The sequence below is a fragment of the Tuber melanosporum genome (assembly GCF_000151645.1).
Source record: "Tuber melanosporum whole genome shotgun sequence assembly, scaffold_3, strain Mel28".
Classification (NCBI taxonomy): Eukaryota; Fungi; Ascomycota; class Pezizomycetes; order Pezizales; family Tuberaceae; genus Tuber; species Tuber melanosporum.
The window spans coordinates 903660-915492 of record NW_003298974.1 but is presented as its reverse complement, the minus strand read 5'-3'; the positions used below and the strand labels follow the sequence as shown (position 1 = coordinate 915492).

At 48.2% G+C, this 11833-nt stretch overlaps 3 protein-coding genes; 2 read left to right on the top strand and 1 right to left on the bottom strand.

Annotated features, from left to right (window-relative positions):
- Window positions 1-1758: 1758 nt before the first annotated feature.
- On the bottom strand, window positions 1759-2804 carry GSTUM_00006807001 (uncharacterized protein). XM_052355777.1 has 1 exon: window positions 1759-2804. Exon 1 carries the CDS (start codon window positions 2358-2360, stop codon window positions 2085-2087), a length of 276 nt encoding a protein of 91 aa, XP_052211744.1. The 5' UTR covers window positions 2361-2804; the 3' UTR covers window positions 1759-2084.
- A 4254-nt stretch (window positions 2805-7058) lies between these two features.
- Window positions 7059-10084, top strand: GSTUM_00006806001 (uncharacterized protein). XM_002838966.2 has 6 exons: window positions 7059-7848; window positions 7903-8341; window positions 8396-8742; window positions 8846-8937; window positions 9036-9145; window positions 9228-10084. Exons 1-6 carry the CDS (start codon window positions 7222-7224, stop codon window positions 9665-9667), a joined length of 2055 nt encoding a protein of 684 aa, XP_002839012.1. The 5' UTR covers window positions 7059-7221; the 3' UTR covers window positions 9668-10084.
- Window positions 10085-11369: 1285 nt separating this feature from the next.
- Window positions 11370-11833, top strand: part of GSTUM_00006805001 (uncharacterized protein) — a 2807-nt gene continuing 2343 nt past the window's right edge. Inside the window, exons 1-2 of the mRNA XM_002838965.2 lie at window positions 11370-11489; window positions 11597-11833. The exon at window positions 11597-11833 is cut by the window's right edge and continues 788 nt beyond it.

Genomic DNA, 11833 nt, shown 5'->3' with positions numbered 1-11833 from the left:
CGGGTACAATACTTGAGCACAGTAACAGTGCGGTTACAGGTAGACTGAACACCGCCAGGAGCCCCGCCCCGAACAAGAGCCGGGGGGCAGAGGAAGGGGGATAATCAAGATAGCATACCGTACGGTGCCCGAGTGCTCTTGCGGAAAAGTGGGAGCGGCACGCTAGGGACAAGGTTCAAGTATGATATGATAATATGATGATGATGATATTATTATTATTATGATAATATTGTGCTCAGTGTGAATACGATGACGGATGCAAGCTGCGCAGCGGTGCGGTAGGAGTAGCGGGCTCCGGGCACAGCAGCGACCTTTTATCAGGGTGGTCACTAACTTTATCACTATCATATATAATTCACTACCGGTAGGCTACTGGTACTCGAGTACATTATGCCCTCTACTCTACGCACAATAACTTGCGGCTCACATAATTTACATGGGGACGGTGCTCCTAGCACTGCAAGTACCCTACCAGAACTACAGTTATGTAAAACTGTGCGATAAGGCACCCCTCCCCCTCTCCCCTTCCAGCACCTCTCAACCGGAAGACCCCACAATAACCCGACCCAGCTAACAGTACAATATTAGCGAGGCCATCGCGCAAGAAGCCGCAAAGTTAACATGTTGTCGGGAAACCTCTTGTTCAACTAAGCGGTTATCCCCGGTGTTCTGTAAGGGTTAAAAATGTTGACAGAGGAAATTACAGTACAGCACCGGTAGAGATCCGGTGCGGGGCATTCTACGATATGATATGTAATGTACCGTACAGTTACCACGCTTTGGTTTTCCTTCCCGCCTGTTGGTCGTTTGGTCAAACCCCCCCATCCGTCCCCCTCCTACGATTGAGCCATGAGAACAAAGGGCAAAAAAATATTTCACTTCTCTACCCCCAGCACAGTTGCTGCATGGCCCCTCGTGCAAGGCCATGTTGTGGTATGATATCGCGGCGTAGCTCCTTGAATAGGGCTAAGATACGTATATTTTTTATTCATGTGCCCGGGTATGATGCATGCAACGATCTCTCGTCTGATACACGAAAAGAGTCCTCGTGGTCGGAAGTTCTATTGAAATCGTGAGTGGGGGAGGTGCTTACTTGGTCGCCGGATGGATGTGATGGAATGATGGGGGGTAGAAGCAGGATTGCAAAGGAAATCCCAGTCGGGAGAAAAAGATGCACGGGTTTCTTAATAATAATATGTAGATTTGATAAATAAATAATAATAATAATATTGTTATTATTATTACAAGTATGTTCTGTGGGTTGCCAGTATTGGAATTACCCTACCGGTGCTTCGGGCCTGCAGTATAATATGATATGCTTTTCTTGTCCTGCATGAAGGGTGGGGGCATCGAGTCCAGGTACCTGCACTGTGGCCACCGAGGTTATTGCTCTTCAGCTATGCCTTTCGGGCCGATATCATCAGCTCTGGGGGTGATGACCCTTGCTCGCGAGTACCGGAAGGAACGGACGCTTGTTCACTACTCGTACGAGTACAGTAGGATTCATGGACAGAAGAAGCTCGGGCCTTGGGAGATTCCCCCACCATGTTCGAAGCTAATACGGTACCCGTACCATTATTTACATGTACTAGTACAAATACCGCTACGAGTACTCTTGAAGTCCACCATCTCCGGCAGCCCTGTAATCTCCGGGTTCCGTGTCGGAAGCTCCTAAGAAGGATTAGCGTTTCCCGGACACGGTATGAGACCAGCCCACTAGACGTGTTGGATCTCCTTAACCGGTATTCACCATTTCCCCCAACCTATCAAACTAAGCCTATCGTGGCTGACTAGCTGGTGTTCCAATGAGTGGATTGCACGAGTAACGGTAAATGCAGTATGATATGATGCACTATCAACTGTATCGAGGTTGAGCATCAACGCCGACCCACAAATGAAACAGCGCCTAAACCAAGCTGAACAAACCACCCCGAAAAAGCCCACCCGGGGCAAGCATTACCAGTACCGTATTACGGCAATGAAGCATGAGTCTACTAGTACTACTCGAGTAGCACACAAAACCTCGCGATGCCACCGCTAAAATTTGGGTTGTCTAAATCTGCATCGCTATGGCAACGATCGGACTAGAGCGAGTGGAAAGAGCTTATTGCGTGCTGTGCTTCAGCCCCGGTTCGGCCACCGCCATGTGCCCATGACACCGGTATGGTAGAGTACCGGTACCGGCACTCGTACAGTTCACGAAGCATGGCACAGTAAGACTCTATCATATCAGCATTCCAACTCTCAACTAAGCAAGCCAATCCATCCACGAACAAATCAGCCCCGGCGTCGTCATGGCCGTCAATCTGGTGATGCGCTATTACAGCATCCCCTGCTGCGGTGCTGCTCGAATCTGCCATCTTCCTAGTGCAGTTCCCTTCCCCACGGGCGATAGCAACGAAAACTCAAAAGCCAATTCACAATTCGTCTCGATTCCGAAAAATTGATGAAGAGCGTGGTAGGCTGAGTGAGTCATGACTGGCGATGGCTGACTGCGAACAGTGCCCATGGGAAGTCTTGCATGCAGCGGGCAGGCAGGCAAAAAGTCTTAGTGGTTAGGCGCATTTAAAACCAAAATTTCGTCGTTTTGAAGGGTTCTCGATCAGGCCCCTACATTACCGGTAAGCTTACGGTAGATAGAAAACTCTCCAAAAGCCATCAAAGAAAATAGCTATATATGCGTGTAAAGGGTTATCCTCCTCCGACCCTTCCCCATCGTAACATCACAACTTGACAAAGATTGTGGCATTGCTGTGAGGCATTATCAAGACAATTATTTCAGAAAATGGTGGGTTTTAAGCGATAGTAGAGAGCTTTGCAGGATTGTACGTAAATTTAAGATCTTGGGTTATTAGTGCTGGGCAAGCTAGACTGAACATCCGAAACACTAGCTCCCGCCGGTAATCACTGACTAATCGATCAACCGGTACCCCAATACCGATACCGGTATGCCGAGCCTAAGAACTACAGTCGGCATGGTCTCCCCCACTCAAGAATTGCCGATACTGTAGACTATTCCGATTGATATTTATCTCCAGTGTCACCCACTCTGCGATACGATACCGCACGATGCCCCTATCTAGTGTCGTAGTCCCCTTGATGTATCATACCCTTGGCCTCGCACCACGGCGTATGATACAGCACAACTTCAAATCGCACAAGCCATCTCAAGCTCACGTCCTTGTCGTACCGCACTGCCCTATCCCTGGGACAGAGGACACATTCAAACCTGTCACCTGGTCCGTGCACGGCTTTTGGGAAACTTGGTAGACAGAGCAAGGCGGCCTTTCTCGCGACGTGAACTCAAATATCATATGATTCGGCAATTCCTCGCCACTAAGAAACGAGAGCGCACGGAACAGGTGACAGGTTTGACCGTGCCATCCGTTCAAGGGAAAGTCAACACTAACTGCGGTACCGGTAGATCACTCTAAACACCATGCCCTGGACAAACGCAATCCGACCACCTCAATCCCTCACCCCTTCCCCCAAAAAGGAACCGATTACAGTAGCACTATATTTACTGGTCTACCCTTCCGAACATGGTCTTATAATGCTGACCCTCAAAAACTGAAACATGATGATTCCCCCTTCCCCCTCTTTCTCCCTCTTCGTCTGCTATGATATGATACCATTATACTGGGGTTGGCCCCTGCTTGGTTATGATGACTAGCTTTTGTAGTACCCGCAACCGACTCCGAAGAGCCCAAACCGGCTCTTCTCCCCCCCTAGAACTCGTCTGTCCGACCACTCTCGGTTTCGTCTGGATGAAGTCTCTATTTTTGGATTAGTTTCGAATACGGCACACAGAACGCTGTACGAGTAGTCTGCGGCCCCGGTGCTACTCGAGTACCAGTGGGCAAGTATGGTGCTGGTTGAGTTACCGGTACAGTACCGGTACGGTAGTTATCTTATCATCTGGCAAGGTGGGTGAGTGTGGTGGCGTGATTGTTATCGTTTCTTTGTCATCAATTACCGGTATATGATTACTCATGATGGAGGTGATGATGTCAAAATCCCTCCCCATGTATGATGGGAATGGTGTAACCTTCCCCCGGTTCAGTCTTCGGTACCCTATTATTGCCGTGGTATCATACGGTATCATACTTGTACTGTACCGGGTGCGATGTGTGGCTAGTATTTGTATGATATCCCAAATCGAAGAACCATGATAAGATTTGAAGGCCGAGGCTAAGGTTGATATGGTGTTTGGGGTTGCTTTTGATAAGTTCACGTTCCTTAGGACCGAGAGACCTACATCAATGCTAACTAAACAACCCAATTCAGGCATCTGCACAGCTTCATGCGCAGCATAACCTCCCGACAGGATGAGTGCTTACTGTAAGTCTGTCAAACCGGCTCGTCGAAACTCCATGTGCATAATGCGGATCACGCACCCGAATACTGGTAAGCCAGTACCAATTTTCGGGGATGAAAAAAAGGTCTGTCGAGCTCTTGGCGCACCGGCTGGATCAAGCACCATCCTCTGAGCGAGCCAAACCAAAGTTCGACAGACTACCGGTACTGTATCATACCCTTCATACCCGGCCCAGTATGGTAACAGAACCGGACCGGAGGAGCCCAACTGGCGCCCTTGCCCGCGCTGCGAGGCAGGGCCGCCATTCGGCATAAAGATAAAAACGGAAAACGAAGAAGAAGGGGAAGGAGACCCAGCTCGCAAAAACACCACAACGCACACACAATCCCATATTTAGGAAGTCCATCCCCATTTTCACTACCGGCGGTGCACTTCCAGTCCTTATCCCCTCCTCCAACCACGTGGCATCCCACATATCCAACTCTCCGTGCACAGACCAACGTGCAGCAGACTACCGATATTATGTTATCCTGAACTGGGGGAAGTGATACGCTTAGTCAGAAATTGTTTTTTTCTGGGAAACAAAAATTTTTTGTGGCGTTCGCTAAATTAGTGAGCTGCCGATGATTGCCATACTTGAACTATATCTCACCGGTAGATTAGGTTCTTTGGAAAACCCAAGGTACAGTGACAGCAATGCCGGCCGACGACAACCAGTCGGTTATGTGCATGCACCAAGTGCTGCTCGTGATTGAGCGACGTTTGTGGGCATGACCACTATTGGATGACACCGAGATCCAAGCAAAAAGGCTGAATTTTGGCAGTATGCAATAGCAGTTGTGTTCGCAAATGTCATTCAATTACGAGTAAGCCAGTGGAAGTTTACAGGGCGGGCGCGTGTGTGGGGCGGGAAGACAATTGGGCTACGTGAGGTGAGGACTGTTTGGGGTCGGTTTGGGGGTTTTTGGATGGAGTGGGACCTTGTCTTGTGGGGGGGTGGTGGGGTAGTCATATGGCTCGTGATAGTAATTTGATGGCGTATGGGTCCATATAATATTCAGTCGCGAAAGGTAGGCTGTTCCTGGGGCGGGGGTTGGAAGGAGGACTAACCTTCTGTTGGTGGATGGATCAACAGTTCAGCGTGCTTTACTCGAGTACTCGAGTGCGAGTACCGTACAGCCGGGACCCCATAACTTGTAGTTGGCCGCGAAACTCTATCTTAGTATCATACAAGGAGGAGATATCGAGCGCTGAGAAAACACCAGCACCAGTACCGGTTTAATATAATAATGTTATGTAAGCAATTAGCTTCTACCCCAACCCCATCAGACAAACGGAATCTGGATCTACCATATACTAATCCTAATGATCCCTACCCAGAGACAGAGTAGTCAGATCAAGTCATTAACTTCACTCGAACGAGTGACTTTACATGATCCTAAATGGTCTCACATCGAACCCTGAATAGGGGGATTACCGCAGTCCTTAGAAACGGAGACGGAGCAGAATTCTATGTTTTACATGATAGAAATAAGGGTGCCAGCGCGTGTAGTGCCTTCTCGTCGCAGTCTATAGTTTTCCGCCCCGACTCATGTGTGGTGGGGGATCGGCAAGCTTGGAAGAAGTCCTTCATCAACATGGAAGAGAGAGCGGAAGGCGGTAAGATAAAAGAAAGGGCAAGACCGGATCCACACACATAAGCAACGACATAACTACGACATTGTGCAGGAATACATACAACATACCCATTCCTATGATACGTACTACAGGTATACGCAACAGCAGGAAGGCACCGATGGAACTCTAAATCCAAACCATCCGATCCCTCCATTTTTTCCAATACAGTAGTTTCTTGGGCTCTCCATGGGTTGTTCTCGGTGAAGTTCTCTCCCAACGCTTTTGCATTTGCCCCTAGTTACTCGATCCTGGGTGCTTGGTGTGCTTCATGTTTGCGTCTTGCCTGTAGTGTCGTAGCATGTTTCTATTTTCTCTCTCTTTTGGGGGTCTGAGTGATGCATACTCGTTCGCTAGTGAGTGAGTGTACGCTTTTTCCTCCAATAGTGAACGCAACTTGATTCCGTAGATTGGGAAATCGATTAAGCGGTGTTCGGTTTTTAAGGGCCAACAGCTCAGCTCAGAGCCTGGTCTCTATGGTTGGACCAGGCTTGTGCTCTTCCTCCGCCGCCGGCTGGGATTGGGAAAGGCTTATGCTGTGATCTCAAAAGTGCCATCTGAATTAACTCAAGGCTCGGAATCGAGGAGGCTCCGGGGAACACGATGATAATCAATAATTGGAATGAAGAGCTGATCATAGAAATGCACTCGGTTTTCTTATCGGAGCTAGCCGATGGACATTTGCTTTTTTAACAAGGCTGCAAATCAGGACAGGCACTGTGCTATGCTCGTATCACGTTGCAATTGGATATTTGAGATCTGTGCACAGGTAGTTCTTTCTGTATGGTTACTGACTCTTCCTCAACAAGACAAAAGGAGTCATAAATTTATAGGATAAGGGTTAGTGGTTGTTGGTCGTGAGTCAGGTATGATAGATCGCGATAACACCCAACAGGGTCTGATAGGTCGCGACTGAGGTGTGGCGTAAAAACAATGCACTGCCACGTGTTTGTTTTCGCCACATACCCGCCACCTTCATCACCGCCAACCACATCATCGTCATCCTCATCATCACATCCATCTTCCCCCCCTCTTCACAATCATCTTAACCACATCCTCCCTACCACAACTACTTCTACAACTATCGCCCCGACCGGGCTTTCTCCCTCCCGCGCTTCTCCCTAACACTTTATTAATCGATATCTGCTCATCTTCATTCGCTCTAAGCGAGTCCCCTCTCGGTTACCTGTATCTGTCCTTAATTACCTGGTGGTATCACCTATCGCATAATGGATGAACAAGAATACCTTCAGCCTGGGTTCGATCCCAACACCCTTAAAGTCGCTGAGCTTCGCGGAATACTTTTGGAGCATAGTGTCGATTACCCCTCATCTGCTAAAAAGGCTCAACTCGTGGAACTATTCAACTCCCAGATCGCACCCAAGGCCCGCCGTATCTTGGGCGCCCGATCGCGGGTGAAAGCTTCGGTCCAGGGGATAATCGATATGGAAAGTGAAGGTGCGTCTCTAGCGGAGGCCACCCCTAGACGATCTTCTCGCCGGACTACTCGCATGGGAACTGCCGAGACCGAGGACGAAGTGGAGGATTATTCCCGGCGGAGCCCGCGGAAACGTTCTGTTTCAGCAAAGCGCCAGCTTAATAAACCAGCAAGACCCAGCGAGGCTCTCACAGCCGAGCCGGAAGACCAACAACCGCCACCATCTACCCGAAAAACCAGGAACAGCGCTTCCCGTCAGACGATACTTCCTAGCGATGGCCAGCGAGACTTTGTACTCCCTCAGATAAAGCTTTCTGCCTCAGATGAGGAGAAGGAGGCTTCAGTGTTTTCTTCCCAGAATCCTTTTCAAAGCGGTTCGCCGCTTGCTAGATCCCCAGATCGGAGTGACCGACGCAAGGTGAAACCCAGTTTTTAGCACTCTTTTGACCCCCTGCTTATAAGCTATATATAGACCACGGGAATGACCAGCGAGAGACGCCGTAAATCAGAGGCTGCGAGACGTCAAACGGATTTTCCTATTTCCCCTCGTGCGGGAGATGAGCGAGGGGATAACTATACTCCATCCAGCACTCGGGTGATTCCTGCCTCCCGGGGTTTCGGGATTCCTCTCTCCAGACTACCAGCAAGCCCTAACGAACCGCTCAATGGCGTAATAAAGAAGGAAGAAGTGGAGGATGATTATTCTTTGGAGCCTGGAGAAGAATTCACTCCAGAAGGCACCGCAGAGGTTGCTGAATCAAGCCCAATTGTGCGTCGTCCCAGGGGTGGAATTCAAAATGCCGCGAGCACAAGCATGCTTTGGGTCATCGTAATTGCACTTCTTAGCGGCTACTTTGCCTGGTGGAGGAAGGAGAAGTTGGAAGTCGGCTATTGCGGTTATGGAAAATCGAGTGCGTGATTTGCCCTCCGCCCCTCTTTCAATTTGGAAAATTAACAAAATCTAGCTACAAGCATGCATGTCCCTGAGGACGATTGGACCAATGTTCTTCGTCCTCAATGCGAGCCATGTCCGCCAAATGCCATCTGTAGGCCCGATTTCGAGGCAACCTGCAATGACGATTATGTTCTTGTACCAAATCCATTGTCGCTCGGTGGACTGGTTCCTCTCGCACCTGTTTGCGAACCTGATTCCCAAAAACTCCGAAAAATAGCCGTATTATCAGATGAGGCAATCAGAGTATTGAGAGCTAGGGCAGCAGATGTGGAGTGTGGGGAAGTAGCACTAGGCAAGGATGAGGAGGCAGGTGTCTCGGAGGCCTATCTGAGGCAAGTGCTGTATGACCTTAAAGCCGTTAGTCCCGCGGAATGATTCATTGCATAATTCCATTCCTTGCTTGTCTCGATTGCCTAAACACCTTGAAGATCAAATAACTAATGCTTTTTGCCTTTTATAGCCAAGCTTGTCGGACGAGGGATTCAGTCAGCTATGGCGGAACGCTCTAGAAGACGTTTCGAATCGAGAGGAGGTTGTGTATCATCAAGATGGGTGAGTGATTATCCCCCCTCTATGATTCTACGCCCGCCTTGCCTTTCGCATTTAGAAGGGAAGAGCATTCTTATCTGACTTTGTGGTCCCTGATATAGCCAAGGACAAACATACCTCCAGTCAACCTCTCTCGCAAGTGTTCCGCTCCGCTGTGCGATCCGAAAATCAATCTCCGGATCCATGGCTAGGTACCGAGTCGAACTTAGTGGTAGGTTATTTACAAGAATAATTCCAAAGAGTAAAACATAATATTCAATCATGGCATTCTGATGTATCCTTTTCGCCTACAGGAATACTGTTCTTTGCCTTCCTCGCGTTCAGCCTTCGCAAATCCATAAGTTCAAACCGCGTCTACCAAAGTCAAGTAACGGGGCTCGTTCACATAGCCCTCAAACACCTCACCCGCCAAGCCCGTGACCACCCACGTGAACCGTGGATCGCAATCGCGCACCTCAGGGACCAGGTATTACAACACGAATTCAACACCGAACGGCGTAGGAAGCTGTGGGAAGGGGTGCAGAAGATTGTCGAGATGAACAGCAACGTTCGTGCAGGTGAGCGGGAGATTAGCGGGGAGGTTATGAGGACATGGACTTGGATTGGGGGTAGGGTTGCGCTGGGTGGCAAGGAGGGTGAGAGCGAGGCTGTGGTGGGCTTTGATAATGATAGTAACGTTGGTGGTGGTTCTCGGGAGAAGAAGTGGACTTCATATCCGAGGGTTATTGCTTAAGACTGTATGGGCTTAAGACTGTGGCGGCTTTATTTTATGTGTTTTTTTTTCTTTTTTCTTTTTACTTTTCTTTTTTTCGCTCTTTTTCTTCTCTATCAATCAGTGGTCGACTGGTTTTTGTGACTAGTGTTTTTTTATTTTATTTTTTTACCTCTTCTCTTTCTTCTATTCTTTCCGTCTTTATCCTTTCATGTATCACGAGAGTAACGTTCGGGGTGGGAGAGTGACGAGGGCTCTGTAAGTTCTATGCCTGGCTTGGGAGCAGGGAGCCATCAAATGTGTTGCTACTACTGCTACTACCACCACCATTATCACCACATGTTACGGCATCTGCCGTATGTCATTACGCAGAAGACGACAATCCTTTATTATCAGATAACAATCAAAAATTACATACTGGTAGTATCACACACAACATAGTTTGACATAACAAATCACTATCACAAACAATCACAAACGTGAAACGATATGGCGTGGGTGCAACAGCAATAACAACAACGTTTCGAAGAATTAGGCGCTGTATTTGAAGGAGTAGAGAGAATTGGCATTGTTATTATTATTATTATTATTATTATTATTGTCCTCCAAGCGCAGCATGTGAGGACTATCATGAGGGTAAGGTAAGGTAAAAGTTATAATTGAGCACGTAGGTACCGGTATCATACGCGAATCGAATACCATAAAAGAGGAATCTGCTATTGGAACGGTTTAATTGCCTCTCGCGATGAGGCGCTGTGTATTTTCTTTTCTTTCCTTCTTTTTTTTTTTTTTGTCTCAGCTGAGGGCTGAATTTGTGGTGGTTTCTCCACTGTGCCTCTAATCCTTGGGGGGGGGGCTGGAGGGGGAAGGAATTTCAACGACCTTGCATACCGGTATTTCTCTGGTATCGTTGCGACTGCTCTCTTTTCCCCATTGCTCTACCGACAGTCGATGGTAACGCCCTGCTCGGTACCTTGCGAGATGAGTCTCGCATGGTACGGTACTCGAGTATAATGAGTTACAATTACTTTTACTGCAGGTAAGGGAGTTATGATGGACTTACCGGTACTTGTACTAGTACAAGTATTATTATATTCAAGATGGTCTGTGCTGGGTACCGTAGTCAACGGTCATCGTGTGGTGGTAGGGGGAGGAGTTACCCGGATTTTGGTCGAGGGGTAACTTATTGTGTGGTGTGATTGTGCTGTCGAGGCATCTTCATCTTTCCTGCCAAATAGGGCAAAATGTTACTCGCGGGGAATTCGTCTAGATATTATTATAGCTCAGGATACATGACCGGTCTATTCTCTGCCGTAAAAAAGGACTTGTTCCTGGCATGATAGATTCTGTACTCGAGTACCGATCGATAGTGGGGAAAGGGAAGGAAAAAATTTGGGAGAGATTCAATATTTTGTTTCCTCCCTCCCTCCCTCCTCTCCTCGTTCTCCATACTCAGTACAGTACATGCTAGGATTTGTAATGGTGTGTAAGTTTGTACTGGAGCGATTCGCACCATACCGGTACTTGTGATATTTGTACCTCAGTACTCCTCTCAATCCCCGGAGACAACCCCAGCATCCATTCCATTGCATATTAACCGAGCAACAGCCAGCTGCAACCAGGGAAGCGAACGAATGGGAATCCGCGCGATGAGGGGTCCCCAGGAAAAAAAGGTGATTATGAGATTCCTCTTTCTTTCTTTTCTTCCACCGTAACTTTTACCGTACTTGTTGGCTTGCACATCCCCCTTTCCCTCTTGCTTGCTTTGTGCTTCCCGCTGCACAGGTACTGCGGGTGTGCTGCAGTACGGTAGGGGTTTGTTCATCGCTCTTAACTTGAGACTGTAACCCCCCTGATTTATTTTCTTGTGGATTCATTGTTAGCTTCGTTTATTCTGATCAGAGGAGAATATAATAATATTTCTTTTTCATTTTTTATCGCCTTTTATAGGGTTGACTTGTGGTCCCTCATTTATATCACCAGTTGATATCTGGTTCGCCGGTTAGCTCCACGCAGACATCTTGTCTCTAACTTTTGGTTGTGGGGAATATTTCCGGTTTGTTGTTGAAGAGGGCATGAGGGTGTTGGAGGAAAGAAGGAGGAATAGGAAGAACTGGGAACAAACGAAGTGTTTCCCATATCTACGGTAGCTGCCTACCACACGCACACCGCCCCCCCCCCCACACA

Bases quoted from the DNA above. Each gene is read 5' to 3' on its own strand.
- GSTUM_00006807001 (XM_052355777.1), bottom strand. From the start codon at position 2,360: ATGGCAGATTCGAGCAGCACCGCAGCAGGGGATGCTGTAATAGCGCAT.
- GSTUM_00006806001 (XM_002838966.2), top strand. From the start codon at position 7,222: ATGGATGAACAAGAATACCTTCAGCCTGGGTTCGATCCCAACACCCTT. The intron at 7,849-7,902 runs GTGAAACCCAGT...AGCTATATATAG, and splicing joins ATCGGAGTGACCGACGCAAG to ACCACGGGAATGACCAGCGA. The intron at 8,938-9,035 runs GTGAGTGATTAT...TCCCTGATATAG, and splicing joins GTTGTGTATCATCAAGATGG to CCAAGGACAAACATACCTCC.